At 33.9% G+C, this 21604-nt stretch overlaps 1 protein-coding gene across 1 annotated transcript in view; it reads left to right on the top strand.

Moving 5' to 3' along the window:
- The window catches only part of LOC123550872 (protein kinase C-binding protein NELL1-like), an 81818-nt gene extending 61649 nt beyond the window's left edge, over positions 1–20169 (top strand). Inside the window, exons 13-21 of the mRNA XM_053540236.1 lie at positions 290–427; positions 11554–11676; positions 12042–12137; positions 12539–12679; positions 13029–13145; positions 18401–18483; positions 18615–18785; positions 19162–19398; positions 19746–20169. Of these exons, the coding sequence (XP_053396211.1) occupies positions 290–427; positions 11554–11676; positions 12042–12137; positions 12539–12679; positions 13029–13145; positions 18401–18483; positions 18615–18785; positions 19162–19398; positions 19746–19826 (1187 nt within the window). The 3' untranslated portion in view covers positions 19827–20169. The remainder of the gene's footprint in view (positions 1–289; positions 428–11553; positions 11677–12041; positions 12138–12538; positions 12680–13028; positions 13146–18400; positions 18484–18614; positions 18786–19161; positions 19399–19745) is intronic.
- The last annotated feature ends 1435 nt before the right edge of the window (positions 20170–21604 follow it).

Here is a 21604-nt window from a genome sequence, read left to right as displayed (position 1 = left end):
AGACCATTTCCTTTAGCAAGGTTAGAGGTTGTATGGATAAAACTAAGCTATTCTCGTAAATGAATTTAAAACATTGGCAATTTACCATTTAACATCTTGACTAAGCTGTGCCGCATTGATCATGGTGGTTACGCATGTAACTTTCCATGGAGCTTCATTCTTTGTGCTAGAAATATTTTGAAATTGTAAGACATTAAGGTTTTTTTTTTATTGAATTAAATTTGGTTGAGGTTTTTACAAAATTCTGACGATTGAACTGGCTAGTAATATCAGCGTCTGTTTGTTTCAGACATTGATGAATGCTTAGAAATTGGCGGGAAACGTGGTCATCATTGTCACAGAGATCAAAAATGTGTGAATACGATTGGTTCTTATAAATGCACGTGTATGTCAGGACATGAACAGAAAGATGACCAATCGTGTTCAGGTATTTCTAGTGGACAGATTGCACATAAATATTACACGTGGTATCGGACTTGGAAACATATTGTGATTTTGGTGTGGCTGTGCCTTTTAGTGCATCATATAAGATGATCAAAAGTGAAATATATAACTTTCTTAAAAGGTATAAAATGTGCAGTGATATGAATGAAAAAAATGTTTGATAGCTCATTCATTGAAACTAAGTTTTCTCTCTATCATGGCGATGTACATATTTTGTATAGTGTTTCACGGGAGTAAGTGACTACACCTGACTGAATGCATATAAAGTTTGTTAGTGTAAATTATTATGAAAATTTCTATTTATAGACTTATATATCATAGTAAATACATGATATTATGTATCGTTAACAATTATTTGATTTATGAAAAAGCGATGTTAAAAATACAATGTGAGAACATTTGTCGTTTCTACCTCGGGATATGATCTGTAAATATAGGGAAAATAAATCCCTCAAAACTTTATCATTGGTCTTTTTTTCCCAAAAACATCTTGAACCAGTTATTCTCCATATTACAGATTTCCAAGTTTGGATAAATATGAAGCCGGCCTGCAGCTCTTAACCCTATTCTCTATCGAGTTACAGCAATTGTACATTTCAAATGTTCACCTACCTGATTGTGCCCAGATTGATTGAATAATTCTTCAATAAACATATAGTCGACTTTCTCCAGCCCAGATGGTTTCAATCAGCAAATAATCTGAACACACTTGGAAACCTATAAATATTTAAAAACAATAGACAAAACTATGCAAACAAATAGAACCAGGATTAAAGGTGCATATTTTGCTCGCGAAGCAATAAGGCACACCGCTCTACGCTATAAATAAACCTTGCTGGCCAATTATGAAATTTAACACTCAATTTTGTTTTGAACCAAAACTAGTTTAAACGAAATAAAAAAAAGATTAAAAAATGTTTCATATAAATTTAAATACCTGTCAATGACAGCTGTGTGTGCTTGAATGGCGGTTATGCACTAATAGTTTGTAATTGAAAGTTTGCATGTTTCTATGGTTAAAGTGGGGCTTTTCCAGTTACAAGTGGCATCATTGAATTATACTTCAGTTTATGCGTTCTAGTCAATCTCAAATATGTCTTGCACTTCTCACGATAAGAGGTTTTTTACAAGAGCCGACTGGGTGATCAACCTTGTGCGGTTAGCATGGTATATCAAGAATGCCAAACGAGCATTTTTACATGTAATGTGCCATCATACTGGAGAGTTTGTATGACTTGCAATCATAAAAAGTGCCTGAATGCTTATTTTTACATTTTGATTAATTATTGTTCTTATAAAAACACTCTAAATTCCTGACCAGCCTTTGAAATCATTGAATTCTCGTTATAAGCATGAAGTATATTTCACTTTTGAAACATCTGATTAACAATATATCTGCTCTATACTAACATAAATGCTGCTTTTTTCTATGCAATCTTTAATTATGTTCATGATAACCTGCTTTCTGACTAATTATAACAGCTTTAACATTACTATCTAATGTTTTGAATTTTTTAAGCTAATGCTTATATGTTTACTTTTTCGCGGCTTTGGAAGTACATTTTCTTATCCGAAGGGCTCAGTGCAAATTTGTTCTAAGTGTATATATATTTAGAAGAATAACTTTGCATTTAGCCCTTGGTAAAGGTGTACTTGCATATTAATTATGATTTAGCAAATGCTTGTTCTTTTATAACTTGCTACAGTGTGAACTTCTGCATGGTGAAACTTAATTTCTAAGGCAACTTGCACTGCTTACACTTACCCGCTATCATTTTCCATGTCTAGTTTGTTATGTCTACTAACAGTTTATATCTGAAGAGCTTGTCCCAAAGCATAATGGATTTGATGATAATGTCTTGTTTAATGGTTTGGTTCAGGATGAAGTACTAATAACTTGTTAGGTCATATCAAAATAATTCCACTATTAGTTCAAGTAATTCGATTGTATTAGCCGAGACCGCTCCCCTTTTATGATTCTTATATTTGGGCCTTGCATCAGTGCTGAAATCGGTAGCAGTAATTTTTGTAAAATGGCTATAATTTTCTTATTTCTGAGCGAAACATACAAGTGTGAAAACCCATTATCTTAGTTAGGTCATTTCCTGTCCGATGATAACGGTTTCGGTTCAAAATTTGATAAAAAATATTTTCGGATTTTTTTAAGCGGAGAGAAAATTCTTGAAAAATGAAAAATCGATGCGGAAACATTTTTACTTATAATTATAAGGATTTAGTTATTTTTCTTTTGTTCGTGCATGTATAAACCCTGCCTTTAACGCACACATTTTAAATAAAACCCCTTCGGCGCTTTATTCAATCTCTGCGTTATTCGGCAGGGTTTGGACTTTCTGTTATACGCATGAACACCAAGACAAAAAGTTAAATCCTACTTGTTGTCTGCTATATATGTGAACTTTGTTCTAAAATACATGACAGTTTCAATCCTTTCAGAAAGAAGGGCGTGTTTAAAACACAGAGATCAAAGATATATCCATGATTTTTGCAATTATTTTGGTGATACGTAACCTGTTTTAATTTCAAACAAATTTAAACGCAACATCCTGGAATGTATTCAACATCAAATATATTTTTACACCAATAGACTATGCGATACTTCTATAAATTAGATATTGAAAACTTGCATAAGAATACAAGCAGATAAAGAATTAAAAAGAAAAAAAAACTTTTAAGGTAACACTTGAAGCAATGAAATGTTACTTCTTCTGTATAACTAGTTTGGACACTTATTCGAGCCTACAATAAATATTACACAGAGCAAATTGTGGACACAAATTGACGTTATTGCTTAGTACAATAGCATACTTTAGAATGTAATTTCTAGAAGGATAAAAGAACTCAGTGTTTAAGACAAGTCATAAATTTGCATATAAAACAATTCAGACACATTTTTCGGATTACTGAACGAAAGCCATATACTTGACCGGTCAGAGCCAAGCATGTTAAATTACCGCCGATTTTTATTACAAACAGGATATAAATTAATTGATGAAATGAACAGTAAGTTCATACACCGCGTAGGCTTCCGTCAGAAAAATGATATGCTAATAATATTTCCTTCAAATGTACGCTAAGAATAAGCAAAGGATACTTGAAGTATTGATTTTTTTTGTAAATTTCTGTATCTGTGATTGTTGTTGTTAAGATACAATGAGCACAACTAGTGTCATATAATTAAGATAATAAACAGTTTATAAGACAGTGTAACCCCAGGAAATACCCAATTCACCACAACAAAAGAAAATGTAGGAAACATGAATGTAGAAAATGATAAAGTTCCCAGTGATGTGATAACCATGGTACCGAAAGGGAAAATAAACTAGTCCATTTCAATCGCGAATTCTTCACCTTCCAAAACGCACAGTTCTGCAAATGAATACTATGCGTATTGAACAATTAATAATTCATCTTCCATCTATTAGATCTTGTATTATTATTCAGCAAGCTCAGAAATTCAGTCTGCAATGATATAATTCTGCTCATCTGATTGTCTGTCCATCATTGAAACGTTACGGACCTATCGGTTACTGAACCTTACAGTTTTGTATGTTCTGAAAATTGATAAACAAAACTATACATTGTATGTATTTAACCTTTACCATGCTGGACACGATTTATTCTGCCTTTGCGACCAGTGTAGATCATGATCAGCCTGCACATCCGTCCAATCTGATCATGTTCTGCACTGTTCGCCATTCAGTCAGTATTGTTTTGGTAAACACCCCTTTTAACAGTTAATGGTACTGTCTAAACTGGAAGATGGACAAGTTCATTATAGAAATCTAGCAGGGTAAGGGTTAATGACGTGCATCTCCTCGAGCACCCGGAGTAACGCACGATCTAGCCACAAGGACATTTTGTTACTTCTCTACTTCCTAATATTGTCTATAAATTCCAAGCCTCAAGTCAGCCACCTGCTTACCATCTACGTGAGAGAATGCGGAGGGATTGGTACAGTATGTGCTGAAGAGACTACAATGCAATTTACATGCAACAGATAGAAGTAATCTCTCGCGACAAACTTTATGTCTTGAAAATTGAAAATAGTTTCCAAAGATATATGTTGTCGTCATTTATATGATTAGTTCAGTGGTGTGAATTGAATTGCGATTTGAATGAATATGTTCTGCATACAAATGTATTAATTGGTTATATATAGTTATACTTCACCCCCAGGGGTTATTGTTTTGCAGATGTCGGTCGGTATGTAGACCAGTCCGTTTCCGGATGATAACTCGACGCTTGGACCTAGGATCATGAAAGTTGATGGAGAGGTTGGTCATGACCAGCAAATGACCCCTATTGACTTTGAGATTAGTAGGTCAAAGGTCAAGGTCACAGTGATCAAGAACAGTTAAACGGTTTCTGGATGATAACCTAAGAACGCTTGGGCCTAGGAACATGATGGTTGCTAGGGAGGTGGTCATGACCAACAGATAACCCCAAATGATTTCGAGATCAGTAGGTCAAAGATGACCGATATTGATTTTGAGGTCAATAGGTCAAAGGTCAAGGTCACTTGGACCAAGAACAGTAGACCTTTTGTGCACAATGACCAAATAAATTTCGTGTTCTATGAGCTCTTGTTTAAAGTTTGTTTGGAAGCACAAAACGCAACCAAGCAAATTAAAAGGAGACTTAGAATGATTGTGTGTGTGTTTTCGGGTTTAACGTCTTTTTCAACAATTTTTCAGTCATATAAACGACGGTGTCTACTTGTGGCAGTGAGCACAATGCCCAACTTTATAGTGCTGCCTCACTGGAATATCACGCCGTAGACACGTGACCTGATACCCCATCCAGTCACATTATACTGACATCGGGCTGACCAGCCCTAGCACGACCCTCTTAATGCTGAGCGCCACAGAATGATCGAGTCTGTACATGAAATGTTATGCAGCATCTATCACGCTCCCTGCACAGGCTTAAGCAGAACTCTGTTATTAATTAGCACTAAATGGACACGATGATATCAAATACCGAGTCCAAGTTCGGGCACCAAACAACGTTTAAAACTGCTGTTGAAATATTTAGTAACTCATTTTGAGAGAATAGGAAGGTCGGTCAGATTGAAAAACATTTCATTGACAAGGACGCGCAATAAGAAAAAATAATAAACGGGAGAAATTAAAACATTGTCTAACGGTCCTAGTCTGATAAGTCAAACAATCGCTTTGCCGATTCCCGTCTTACTACAGTCATTACACATTTTATTACAGAAGTGTGTAAGTGGTATCGAATTCGTCCCTGTAACAATTTTGTAACATTTGAGTGAAAACGCATTTTCATTTTTTGCCATCACGATGTGTTAACATATATAAATATAGAGGTGAAATCTACTCTTCTTTTTGCCAAAAACTTGAAAAGTGTAAGTTTCATTTTGGCTGCTTCGTTCAACTGTTCTACTTTGCTATTAGTGTTTTTTATGAAAGGTCAAAATAGCAATGTATAAGTCTACGCCTTTTGATCTCGGTAAATGAACTAATTGAATGTGATTGCAATTTTAGTATGAAGACACTATTTATGCTATTATTAATTAACCTATCCGAGAAGATAAGAGAGGCATAAATTGAAGGCCTGTCCGCCTGAACTAAAAGCATCGACGGAATGCAATAATATGTAGGTAATATTTCTTCGTTCTGTTAATTGCGTCTGAAATCAATTAGCATGAATTTGTGCTAATTTCATATTAGAAATTAAAGAATTATTTTCCTTTGCACTACAACCTTGTGTTTATATGCTATGAGTTTCATAATTTGTCTTATTGCTGTAGATGATTAAGAGAAAGCTAGTATTTTTGAAGGTAAGTACACAAAGGTTAACATTTATTGCGCCAGGAGCAACGAGTTTCTAATTGAAACACGTGACAATGTTTTATGATATCAACGAATCAAAAATCCGAATATTCTTATTTTGCAAGACAAGTATGTTTATCACCCTATGTTTTGAATCAATCTTCTTTTCATATACATGAAAAACAATGTTTGAGCACACAAAATCGAAAGACATATAATTATATTTCTGAACATGGCGAAGCGCGATTGTACGATGGTGACGTTACGATTTTGAAGTGAGACAATTCGATGGTGAAGCATGACAGTACGATGGACTACTAAAACTGCTTCGCCATCGTACTGTCGTGTTACCGCCATCGTACTGTCGCGTTCCGCCATCGTACCTTCATGCTTCCGTTCTTATGGAGCAGGCGCCGGCCCTAACGGAACACCGTAATAAATCCAATGCTGGGACTTCGATAAGACAGTCCCAGTGGAATAAACAGCTACTATTAAAGTTTTACATTCCAAGGATTTGCAAAATCAGTATATCACATATCTGAGTATGTAAATGCCCCTCATTGACCTACCAAAAACACCTGGAGGTTTTGTTATCGCACGATCTAAAGTCTGGGACATTGTGTTAGATCTCTACTTCATAGCATACCTACATAAATGTCACTGGTTGATTCCAAGGTTTAAGTCAGCCACCTGTTTACCACCTACGAGAGGGAATGTGGAATGATGGGGTATATTATGCGTGGAACAGACCTTTGATGGCGTGATGCTTCCAATTTATGTTGCATTTAGAATACCATGCACCAGGTAAAAGAAAAATCCTCAGTAAAAGTCACTCAAAAAGCAGTAAATGACAAACCTAACCCATCTCAGTTAAAAAAAAAGAACATGTAGTTTCCAGACAAAATAAATGAAAATGTCCAGAAAGTCCTACCGATTCGTTAATTATTTACGTCAGAGGGTCCTTTTATACCGTATTTCTTATTTTTTGTTTTGTGTTTAAAGTTTAAATTACTCAGTACACAATATGTGCGTATAAAATTTAGATAATGAAAAATATATATATTTGACCGGCCTATATGGTAAACTGATATCGTTTGTATTGCAGCACTTTTGATTCCTTTTTAGATGTATTATTATTACGTCTTCGAATAAGGCCAAATTGTGCAATTAATTTTGAAATGTTACAGGAGGTAAAATGTTAAGTTAACACAACTATAAATGCAAGAATACATGTGACTGCTTGTTATAATCCCAAAAATAGTTGTTTTAAGTTAACCCAACTATAAATACAAGAATACATGTGACTGCTTGTGTAAATACGAGACATGATCATATGATCCCAATATTAGTTGTGATATAGCCGATAAAGACACACAATAATTATAATCATAAGAAGGAAAGATAAAAATTAAATTCAGACCTGCCAGATTGAGCGGCCGACACCTTATCCACTAGACCACCGCTCCCCTTGCCGTTAATGGCAACTATCGATTCATGCGTTGATTATGTGTTGTTTATGATGTAAGAATCAAATAAAAAACAAGTATTTTAGTACTTGTTCTTTCTTCCCAATAGTATATTTCTCGACCAAAAAATTATTTTACGGAGAAAAAAATACTTTACGCTACGAGTGATCAAACTAAACCGGTATTTTGTTGTTGAGCGTCTTTGAAACGTCATGACGTCATTTCTGTTTACTGACATTAATTTAGTCAAAACATGAAATAAAAAGAATTTGTTTGCTTTTCATGTAAGATCAAATTACTCTCTCTCGCGTGCATACGCCACTCATGCATACACGACTGGTGAAAATATATTTCATCAAATGAAAAACATTTCCAACCTACACTGAAACAAAGAAACATCTTCTATACACGAGCATAACAGTCGATACAATATGTTGATACCTTAAGATGCTATTTTTACTGTTCAAAAAAGGAAATATGATGTCACAAAAATACAATTTAGATAATGTGGCGTGATAGCGACTTTTCAGCTTAGTACCGATGGAAGACCTTGTATGTACATTTGGATATTTTGAAGGCATTGTTGGGCAACTGGATAGAACCACCGACCTTCTACATGCCCCCGGATAGAACCACCGACCTTCCACATGCCCGCTGGATAAAACCACCGACCTTCCACATGCCCGCTGAAAAAAACACCGGCCTTCCGCATGCTCGCTGGATAGAACCACCGACCTTTCGCACGCTCGCTGGAACGCTTCAGCACATATACATGAAAAAATTTTAATTGCCAAGAGAGATTGCGAAGCATTCAGCATTGAAGGATATAAAGTCGGCGGCGTTAAATAAGCTCAGAAACACAGCAGTTTATAACTATTCGTTCACTGTTGTCTTTGGTGTGAAACTGCAATTTTCCTTTTCCCATAACACAAACACTTACAGTATAACATTTCCAGAAATTTGAAAGAGATATAAGATGTTCAAAACTTTAATTAACACTTCACATTGAGCTAAGCTATTGCGTGCACATTTTGCAATAAATGCTTTAAAAACTTGAAAGAAAATAAAAATATATTATCTTTCAAGAGGTGTATTTGTTATATCAGGTTAAATTGAAATACAAAACATAGGTTTATAGCATTAACACTCTTCCGAGTGCGAATTATATGCATTTTATCAAGTACCCATTTCAATGTGCAAGAAAGTTGAATGCAAAATGCTTACATTCAAAATTTCACAAGAGATGTGTTTAACGACACAGACAAAATATCAATAATGTTATTGGTTGCCTTGCACTGATATCTGCTGGGTATTTTTGGCAATTATTAACTTAAAGTCATACAGTCTAATACGGCCCGATTTGTTTGTCTGTTAAACAAAAAAGAAAGTCAAACATTGTAGTCTATATTCTGCGTCGTTTTAAAAGACGGTCTTAATAAAGTAGGATATTAGCAGAATTTTAAAAAGGTCATTCTAATATGCCTGTCTCTGTTAAAACACACTTGCGCTAGAATGACGTCATGTTAACGTGCGGTGACGTCAAAGTTTTTGTTGCGCCCAAGAAAGAGCGTTACAATATTTTATCTACTGTTTTAGATTAAGGGAATATTAGAATTTAATTAATTCATAGCAAAAGCGTGTTTTAACACTGTTTATACACTCGGACGGTAATACGTCGTACAAATAATTTCACTCGGGCTGCGCCCTCGTGAAATGATTACGCTCGACGCATAACCGCCCATCGTGCATAGATAGTGTTAAAGCACTCTTTTGCTATAAATTATTTCTTAAATAAGATATATTTGTAATAGGGATCTAACACTATGTTATGGGTATTTTTATTCCTTAAATAAATCTCTAATAGCATATATATGGAAAGTGAAAAATGTCGTTAAATGTTGATCACCTTAAGTTTTCTAAAGTAAATGCTATTTAACGCCAGATATATTGCTAAATAATAATTTATCAATTTTTCGTTGATGGATCGGTGAACCTTATGTAAATATTTTCTTGTGAACATAATTAACATAGGTATTATCTAGTTAACTTTTCAAAAGTGTGCCATTTAATTATGTTTGCAGAACTTATGGCCCGACCCTATTCAATTTCTATATTGTATAAATACATGTATCATACAGAATCTTGCTGAACAGTTAGAATAGCCTTGTAATTGTGAAATATTTTGAACATTTAAAAACTGGTACTTTGAATTATATGTTTGTATGTGCAAACGATTACTGAATAAAAGGGAGATATAGTATGATAATGTAAACTGTAACCTAAGCGGTTGTCGTTAATTAAGAACCAAATGTTATTTTTTGTGCGTTTATACGGGTATAAACCACCTTGGGACTTCTTGCAAATCAAGCAATAACATTTAATTCTTATATATACATTCTTACGGTAGCTTGCTGTCAAAGTTTAGTGGTTTGCTTTCCATGAGTATTAGACAAAATAACTGTCAGGTATCGATCTTTTCAACAGCTAAACAGAAAAGCCGGAAAGACCCGCCCAATTTCAATTGTTATCCGCCTTCCGATAAAAATACTGTTCCTGGTTCTTATTTGAAATATCGTTAGGCCAGTGAAAAATTCAGTTTTGATCTTTCCGCAAGAAAAAATAAGGTTGAGCTATAATTTAATGCTGTTTTTGAAATTTTGAAAGAATTATCCCAACGACGCCATTATGTTCATGTTTTTCTTGTGAATGACGTCAGATTGCGCGTGCAATCTCGCGGAAAGGGCCGTCCATGATTATTACACCAGTTAATAAACGCCTTTTTTTTTTACATAAAATTGTACAGCGCGGAATATAAATATTTACGTGTAAATTGCAAATATCTATAATTTTAGTGCATATACAAGTTTTTAAGCTTTTTTTAAAAAAAAAATCATGACTGTATGGAACCTGATTCAATCTGCACATTCTATGAAGGGAACAAACAGGTTTGGTCTCCTTGCATTTGTAACTGAGTGGCAAACGTGCAGTTAAAGAGACATAACTACGCCCTATTATAGTACTTGCATTAACTGCTTTGTATCACGGTTTTCTGTAAAAAAATAGACAAAATATAGGTATACTAAAGTTGCCAGTAGATTTTAGCAAGACATTTACATAACTATGCAAAGGTTTGTATCAAATGATTCGCATTCATGGGCCTTACAAGAAAAAATAAATAAAATGTGAAATTTGTCGAGTATTTACAATATTATATAAGACTGGTCTTTCAAAAAGATAGCCTTCGTTATTTTCTGGCGTTGAACGAGTTATGTTTTTAAGGAAAATATCTTACGAAGAAACAGTGTTCGTGATATTTTACAGGAGTTGTACATAAAAGGTAATCATCATGAAACAGTTTGGGGACTGAGGTGAGAATTTACATTAAAGGTAGGAAGTCTGTCTTGTGAATTAAATATGAATGAATGAGTCAAGCTGGCTATGCCATAAAGATAAGAAGTTGAAGAATTTAACTGTACAGAGGACTCGCACATTTTCCCATAAACTGCATAATTAGACGTTGTTCACATGACATGAGTTACCAATTTACATATTTTTGATTTCAGAATATAACAAATCAGATTTATAAATCATCCCCAATACATAACAAGAGACGAACATTATAAATATCGGAAATAATCTGTAATAAGCTTTATCAAGTACAGACATATAAGGAAATTCCTGTTTTTATATATGAAACCACAGTACAATTGCAGCCAAGGACAACAGTAACCATGGCAGCGCTATATGAGATAGATTCCATTACTCTATTGTATATCATAATGCATTTCAATACAAAACTGAGTAATAAACTACCTGCTTCTTTGCAGAAATCGACGAGTGTGCTGTTGGTCTTCACACATGTGACAACAATGCGATATGTATAAATACACGTGGTAGCTATGAATGCACGTGTCATGCCGGTTACCAAGGAGACGGTTTTACATGTATACGTAAGCAACACCATGTTTTCACGTAGATCTATCGTTTAAAATTTTGTTGTGGGACTGAAATATAAACAAGATTAGATTAATACAAAAGTAAAAATAGCGGAAATTATTGTCATATTTTCCATGCCTTATCTTCCTATTTTGTTTAGAAACAACAGCATTCATGAAATCGTGTACTTGCTGTTTTACTCCAAACATTCTAAATTTAACGGAGTCTTAACTACCTTAAGAAAGAAAATATGTTTTAAAATTTTCAATCTTCCCTTTCTCTATTTGTAACTTTCTTCGTTTTAAAAGAAACAGACTAGATAAAAAAAACGGGAACATTATAGAACATATTTTAATAAAAACGAATAATCTACTTACAGCAATATGTGAAGGTGGATGTCGCAACGGTGGTCGGTGTGTGGGACCTAACATATGTGAATGCCGCCATGGTTTTATAGGACCAAGCTGTCAGCATGGTAACTGAATTCCTTGGACAAAATGAGTTCTATGTTTGCTATGCATATTCTAGTCCTAATCTTGGACTTTTCCTGTAAAATTATATCGTAAAAATGAAATTCATGTTAGAATTTATACCTACATTCAACTAACATATACACACTCAACCCAAACTACTGTTCTACAAGACTGTTGGTCAAAAGTGATAGTATACCAGCAAAGTTTCAATCGAAAGCTATAAACAAAGGTAACCCTATTTGATATCGAGAGTTACAGGTGATTGGAGTCAATAATAAGATAAATCAATCCACAGTCCTAGTTCTATATAATACCTAACTTCTATAATCAGCATTTATATGTTGTCTGTCATAGCATTTATGTTTATGAAACTGATATTTATGTGTATATGTCCTTCCACCAGATATTGACGAATGTTTATTGGGTATTTCTGCCTGCCACGCCCACTCCGTTTGCATAAACACGCCCGGATGGTACAAGTGTGATTGTATTGAAGGTTACCACAGTCACTGGCCTGAAAACCATTATGGTAGTCTTTGTGTCGGTAAGTTTGCTTGATCTACACTAAGTAACCATGTGCTGAGTGTCCTTGAGTTAGGTACGAATATTGATTACATAGCTGTTCAAACAATTGTCTGGCTAGTGAAATGAATTTTAGAATTTATTATTACTAGTACTGTTCTACCATAACACTTCAAATAGTAGCGGGGGATTTTTAAAATGCTAACTTGTTTGGATGAAGCTTATTAGAATCAATGTAGATATCAGTACAATGATACACAGGATTTTAGTGATGTTCTTGAACAAATGCCACATTTTAAAACATTGAAAAAAAACAGACCCCGAAAATAATTTATTAGCATACAGTTACCATCTGTTTAATTTTTTTTAAGATGTAAATGAATGTGTTGGAGAAGGAGAAGGACACACGTGTCATTCGTCAACAGAATGTGTAAACACTGATGGAGGCTATGGATGCGAGTGTAAGGCAAATATGAAATGCCACAAAAGTAAGAAATATTATTCTTTATCTGAAAATGGGATGGGTATAAACATCTTGCATTTATTTATGTCTTATTCTTGCAATACATGATGCAATGAATATTACATTTTTACAATAATAAACAAAGTTATACCAATGCAAAATCTTTCTTCAGTAAAATGAACAATCAAAATATTCCTACATTATTATTTTGTATTATTCATTTAAAAGCTTAATGATATGTCATTTCATTGTAATGTCAATTTTCGTGGTAATACTAGACTTTTGTTTTCCTTTTTTGTATATAATGTGTGATTTGGTACAAATAACATAATGTTATTATATCTTAATGTCAGCTTAAAAAGTGGATCTGAATTTATTTTATCAGGCTTAAAACATTTTCTGATGTCATACAATATGCATTATCTGCATTGAGATAAGTTCTTCCCGCAGTAATCCAGTAATAATTGGGGATAAAAATATTTATCAATGGCTAGACAAGTAGGAATATCTGAAAGAGCGGCTACATGGAAATTAAATAAGAAGTTTCTGAATATCTTAAAAAAAATGCTTCAAAATGTTATACAAAAGCAGTCAACTTTATTTTTTATGCCCCCGAAGGGAGGCATATAGTTTTTGAACCGTCTGTCCGTCTGTCAGTCTGTCGGTCTGTCAGTCTGTCAGTCTGTCCGCAATTTTCGTGTCCGGTCCATATCTTTGTCATCGATGGATGGATTTTCAAATAACTTGGCATGAATGTGTACCACAGTAAGACGACGTGTCGCGCGCAAGACCCAGGTCCGTAGCTCAAAGGTCAAGGTCACACTTAGACATTAAAGGATAGTGCATTGATGGGCGTGTCCGGTCCATATCTTTGTCATCGATAGATGGATTTTCAAATAACTTGGCATGAATGTGTACCACAGTAAGACGACGTGTCGCGCGCAAGACCCAGGTCCGTAGCTCAAAGGTCAAGGTCACACTTAGACATTAAAGGATAGTGCATTGATGGGCGTGTCCGGTCCATATCTTTGTCATCGATGGATGGATTTTCAAATAACTTGGCATGAATGTGTACCAAAGTAAGACGATGTGTCGCGCGCAAGACCCAGGTCCGTAGCTCAAAGGTCAAGGTCACACTTAGACATTAAAGGATAGTGCATTGATGGGCGTGTCCGGTTCATATCTTTGTCAACCATGGATGGATTTTCAAATAACTTGGCATGAATGTGTACCACAGTAAGACGACGTGTCGCGCGCAAGACCCAGGTCCGTAGCTCAAAGGTCAAGGTCACACTTAGACGTTAAAGGTCATTTTTCATGATAGTGCATTGATGGGTGTGTCCGGTCCATATCTTTTTCATTCATGCATGGATTTTAAAATAACTACGCATGAATGTGTGGCACAGTAAGACGACGTGTCGCGCGCAAGACCCTGCTCCGTAGGTCAAAGGTCCTAAACTCTAACATCGGCCATAACTACTCATTCAAAGTGCCATCGGGGGCATATGTCATCCTATGGAGACAGCTCTTGTTCTAAACTAGAACGATAATTGTCTGTAAGAGTGGTTGACTTTTATCACTGTATGAAAATGGGTCTATAATGGTGAGAAAATCCAATTTGTTAATGAATATATGGCTATCATCACCTTTCAATTTCCTCTCATGAACAGACTCAATCAAACCGAGTCTGCTATTATTTTACTTGGTTACGTTCTCTGCTTCCTAAGAATCTCTTTACAGATTTTATTGTAATACAAAATGAGACTTTTTGTATCATTATCTCTTAATGACTTAATACCTATAACAAAAACTAAATGTGTTTTTATTTGATACTAAAATAAACCTATCATTGTTATATGTGTCTGCAATATAGAGTTTAGATCATAATGTATGAAATAGAAAAGATGCAAGTGGATGCTTGTAAACGGATTATGTCAGCTTCCCCTTAGATTTTGCAATGCAGCTGTTTCTGGTGATTATAAATGATACCCTATGTATATTATAGCAGAATAATAAATATGCCAGATTATAGATATCTTAAGAAATGATATTCTATGTTATTTTGTTAGGTCACAATATACTAATTCAGTTCCTTCTTTATTTCATAAAAAATATATTTATATGTTCATACCTCACTTCAGTACTTTAGAACATTTCAGTCATATGAAAACCATACATAGCCAATTAATATAACATGTCTTCTTATAAAAACATAAACAATTATCGAAATGTTATGCTACATATACGAACAATAAAATGTTTTGAAAAACAACACCCTCTGAAAATGCTCCTATGAAAATGACGCGTATGTAGACATTTTCGCAATGAATAAATTAAACCCTTTAAAGTCACAATGAAAGTGGTCTTAATCTTTTCTCAATACAATAAGCAATAAATCTTAAGCCAGAAGGAAAACTGCTACATCATCATATGGCATATTGTAATGTTAAAGTTTGTGTACCACCCCAAATATTTTCAAAGTCCATTGAGATATTGCTTTGATTTTTTGCATACTAGTTTACCATCATGACCCCAGTCTGTAAAAAGGATGAGGCAACTCTTTCAAGAATTTTGACTAAATTATGACCCCTTTTCGACTTAGAATATGTTTATTGTAATGTTAAAGTTTGTGTACTACCCCAAATATTCTTAAAGTCCATTGAGATATTGCTTTGATATTTTGCATACTTGTTAACCATCATGACCCCAGTCGGAAAAAAGGAGGAGGCAACTCTATCAAGCATTTTGACTGAATTATGGCCCCTTTTTGACTTAGAATATGCTTATTGTCATGTTAAAGTTTTACTCATAGCTTATATTATACTATCAGGCACTGAGAATAGTCGAGCACGTTGTCCATTGACAGCTCTTGTTTTTTATTCTGTATTTTATGTGTATTTTAATTCTAGGTGTTTTATTAACATTGTGTTAATAGTTTTAAATTGACTGATAGGTTTTATGTATGCATTGTCTCTTGTAGCTCTGTATAGAGCGGCTGTATACTTTTTATATGTTAAATAATTGACTATGTTCTATGTATATGATGTATACAGATGAGACGTAAATAAAAGAAATAAACTAATAAACTATGTCTTATAAACCACATTTCATCAACATGATGGAACTATTTTTGACTACTTCACTGAGTAGCCACTTTCTATTTGGTGTAAACACTTTTTATACACTAGTGTTAAATGTGACATTTTTAGTTTATGTATAATTTTGACGCAACATTACACTGTTGTTTTTTTTATCAGAATCTGACCAAACTAGACTATTTATATCCTCATCTAGACTGGATTCAATATTACCACTGCTCACTTCTAGGTCACAATATACTAGTTCAGTTCCTTCTTTATTCCATACAAACAATTAATCCTTGAGATCTCATTTTCAGTAAAACCACACATAGCCAGTAAGTACAACTATTTATATCCTCATCTAGACTGGATTCAATATTACCACTGCTCACTTCTAGGTCACAATATACTAATTCAGTTCCGTCTTTATTCCATACAAACAATTAATCCTTGAGATCTCATTTTCAGTAAAACCACACATAGCCAGTAAGTACAACTATTTATATCCTCATTTAGACTGGTTTCAATATTACCACTGCTCACTTATAGGTCACAATATACTAATTCAGTTCCGTCTTTATTCCTTACAAACAATTAATCCTTGAGATCTCATTTTCAGTAAAACCACACATAGCCAGTAAGTACAACTATTTATATCCTCATTTAGACTGGTTTCAATATTACCACTGCTCACTTATAGGTCACAATATACTAATTCAGTTCCCTCTTTATTCCATACAAACAATTAATCCTTGAGATCTCATTTTCAGTAAAACCACACATAGCCAGTAAGTACAACTATTTATATCCTCATTTAGACTGGTTTCAATATTACCACTGTTCACTTATAGGTCACAATATACTAATTCAGTTCCTTCTTTATTCCATACAAACAATTAATCCTTGAGATCTCATTTTCAGTAAGACAATACATAGCCAGTAAGTACAACTATTTATACCCTCATCTAGACTGGATTCAATATTACCACTGCTCACTTCTAGGTCACAATATACTAATTCAGTTCCTTCTTTATTCCATACAAACAATTAATCCTTGAGATCTCATTTTCAGTAAGACCATACATAGCCAGTAAGTACAACTATTTATATCCTCATCAAGACTGGATTCAATATTACCACTGCTCACTTCTAGGTCACAATATACTAATTCAGTTCCTTCTTTATTCCATACAAACAATTAATCCTTGAGATCTCATTTTCAGTAAGACCATACATAGCCAGTAAGTATAACATGTCTTCTTACCAAAAATAAAAATAATATAATAATGAGATGTTGTGTTCAATATAAGAAAATTACTCTGTTTTGAAAAACAACACACTATGAAAATGCTCCCATGAAATTTGACATTATCTCCTTGAATAAAACTAAAACCTGGAAATTCACAATGAAATCCTGAGTTTTTTTCAATGTGGTATGTGCAGCGATTAAACTATCAATATTTAACGAACGTTGATTTCTTAAAAGCATTTTACAACAAGTTTATGTATGGCAGTTATTTTGATGAATCAGCTTTAATAAAATACAGATATGCTTTGTCTACTAAGAATTAATTGATCGTTACTTTGTATACTAGACAGAGATAGAAAATGAAGTTTTCATTGCAAAAATGTTGTTGAAAATAAGAACCATTTTATAATTTTATGTCTTTTGTACAATACAATTAGAAAAAAGTATAAAACTTAAAGATTGCAAATATCACAATGTTCATAAAAATTCAATATTATGTTGTCTTGAAAATATTATAAGAAGTGCTGCTGTTTATGTCAGCAGTGCTTTAAAGTTGCTACTGTCTGAGATCAGTACAGATTAAATTCTATGTTATTATATATCTAACGTATCTTATTACTGTTTTATTTATTTGGTAGAAAGCATTATTTTCATAACTGAATAAGATATTAGTCTTGCATTTTCGGGTTAATAGTGAGTCATAGTCACAAAATTACAGCTATTATTAATTCCAGGTATACCTTTTTATTCCGTTTCGGCAAGATGCTTATCTAACAAACAAAAGCTTTTACCGGTACATATATAGATAACATTTACTTTTAATATTTATTTATTTATTTATTTATTTATTTATTTATTCTGTGAATGATTTATATACATTTAACTGGTGGTGTGTGGGCCAAAGGCCTGAATCACAATAAGATGGGACTTTTACTTTGACCTACATTACAGATTGCTTGTATGGAACCTTTGAACATACAAATGGCGACAAATGGATGTCTGAACTAAACAAATGCTTAGCTTGTGAATGCAAGGTAAGAGTAATAAGTTGACTGGTTAAATTTAGTTTCATGTTTGCTAATTTCCATAATGTATCAACAAGTGTCTTTTACCTGTATACTTCAGTATTTCCCGTTATTTATACACTGATTTCATTCTTTTATAGGATGGAGTGTCGGAGTGCTTTAAAAATGAGTGTAATTGTTCTGCTGATGATGTTGATTTGGAATGTTGTCAGCATTGTGACGCAAGCGCTACGTGTTACCATGCCGATACAAACGCTGTATACAACAATGGAGAAAGATGGCAGTTTGAATGCGACACGTGCGAATGCCTGGTATAACGTTAAGTAATCATAAAGATATGCGTACAGCTGCTGTCTACAGCATTGTGAAAAATGTGTCAAGTAACATAATATCGATTTATCAGGAAAGTTTACATTGTTACGTACACAATCTTTGAGTATATGCAGTAGTATCAGCAAACTTGTTCTGTATAAAACTTTTATTTATGTACAGTATAACAGTGTTAATGACTTTCGTGAAGAAGAAATACCACCTTACTGACGCATATACCTTCTATCCAACTCATCTAGTCTCTTAAGGAATTTACCTCTCCGCAGCAAAAAAACTCTGTACGACAAACAAAACAATCTCTACGTTTATAACAAAATTGTGTTTAATTTTGTTCCTTACTTTCATGTTATATTTTAGGATGGTGAAATCGATTGTTGGCCTGTACGTTGTCCAGCAAAGGTGTGCAATGAGAACATACAGGAACCAGGTGACTGTTGCCCGAGATGTGCCGATGATATGCCGTGTGACAATGCCATTCAAGAATTGGGCGGTGCCGACTTGTCCGCCTTTGTATGTGTTTACGAGGGAGAGACGAGGAAGCATGGTGACGTTTGGAACCTGAAGAATGATGAATGCACACGTTGTGAATGCAAGGTATGTGTTGTCTTTTTAAAGTACCATTTAGGTACGCAGATAATTGCATTTCTATTAGTTTATTTTGTGCAGAGAATGGCCTATATTGACTGTAGACTATTAGGAAGCTAGGATCGGAATGCAGATAAAAACAAACGACTTGATTTTATATTTAGATTTGGTTTAACATGTTATGTATGGAAATATATACCTGAAATAAAAAATGGCACTGAGTCCAAGAGGCTGGATGTTTGTACAAAACGTTACTTCAGCTGTTTTTGAGAAGATGCTTTGGAAGCATAGTACGCAACTGAGCTAAGTAATAGCAGACTCAGTTTGAAGCCAATGTTTGTTTACTATCTTTGTAGGCTGGCCATATTTGCTGCACTGTGAAAAGTATGTGTCCAAATCAGTTGATGCAGTCACAAGGGTTTGTCTTGTCGCCATAGCTGATCCGTTTTTGTTTGACCAAGCCACTAGCTGCTTTATTAGGAGTAGGAGCCACCAAAGCTAGTATAGTCTAGTAACTGAAATAGACGCACTGTACAGCAATGTGTGTCTAACAAGTGCGAAATGCTATGGTACTGTATACAGTTATAGAACTATGGTTTTACTTTTTTACCTTTAGTTAGACTTTGGAATAGGTTAGACAGACGTCATTTATAGCTAAATATAAGCATTTAATTGTATGATATACTTGTATGCCCAATTACAATTTCAATTAAATTCTAATACGTTATATCCTGGCTAAAGATAAACCCATGCCTGTAAAATAGGAGCATTCTCACTCCGTATTCGATAAAAGAAAGACATATAATACCTATACCTATAATAATATATAATGAATCCTCGTGGATCTCGCGTAATTGGGGAAGTCAGCTGTTCTAAATTTGATTATATCCCTTAATGCCCACTATCTCTATACATTCATTAAGGTCACGTGATCCTGTTAACTTTAAGGGACAGAAAATATAGCTTCTATTGTTCCACTCAGTTAAAATACTGTATATCACTGCTGATTTTTGAGATATGATAACAGAAATTTGAGTATATGCAAATGTTTAACCATTGCTAATGCGCAGTATAATTTGGGCGCGTATTGTGGAAAATGCACGTCCGTTTGTACTACTGGGCGCTTTGCCCTAATTGGTCTAGTGTATTGTGGTGGTGATTGGTTCGTATAAATGCTCCCTCTATATATAGTGTCTATATACTATATTGCTACGACCATGCCAGAAAACGGTGACAAATGTTGTATTTTAACGGCTTGTCACAGCGAATCATGATAGATGCTGTATTTCTTTAACTTTCCACAACTAAAGTAACATCTGAAGTTTGAAGGATGTTGGGAGCCACTGATTATATAGCCTGGCAGCCGCTAAAGATATTGCTTAAAAGAATCATTAAGGGTGAGAAATATTGTGTTTGTTGTTTTGTTTCAATTGATAAAAATATCGCTGTTGTTTACATATATATGTAGGGTAATTTTATTGATGTTGTTTTCTATGTTTGTTTTGTTTTTGTAATTTTCAATAGATAATGTTACACATATTTACGGGCGTCATTTCTGTTCACATGTTAACTATGTGTTATTTCTTTATCTTGTATTGCAAAAGTACAATGTTGTTATTTTGAATAATTCAGTGCAATTTATAGAAGTAAGTTGTACATTTATTTTACATTTTTACATTACGTGGTCAGTCTGATTTTGATCTGGTTTGGGAGATATAATAGATTGTTTTCAAACTTTTATGACATTAACCAGACATTTTATTTGCATTCACTTTTATTCACATTAAGCTTGTTCATCGATTTTTCTCACATGTTGTCCAACTAAGATTGACACCTTATTACATAAGAATATATTTGTAATTGTGCATTGTATAAGGGATAATGGGAACGTAACAACAAATTATCATTTATTTAAGACTAACGTTGAATATTACGTATATAGCAACGATTAATCAGAAATTCAAGTACAATGTACTCTTAATGTTGAAAATCCTTTGTTGTGCACCCAAATATATACTTTTTTAAATAAATATAAAGCTGCAAACAGTATGTTTTTTGTGTTGGGCCATCTGTGTGTTTCAAATTTTTTTTTACTATTTAATACTATTGAAATACCCAAGTAGCTATTTAAAATGAAATAACCGAAAGAAAACACCATTGAGATCTAAATAAATGTACATTTGCAGTTTTACGTAAAATATTGTGAAATATATAT

Source organism: Mercenaria mercenaria, chromosome 4, assembly GCF_021730395.1.
Source record: "Mercenaria mercenaria strain notata chromosome 4, MADL_Memer_1, whole genome shotgun sequence".
Lineage (NCBI taxonomy): Eukaryota > Metazoa > Mollusca > Bivalvia > Venerida > Veneridae > Mercenaria > Mercenaria mercenaria.
The sequence above is the reverse complement of the archived record's forward strand: the minus strand, read 5'-3'. Positions and strand labels throughout refer to the sequence as shown.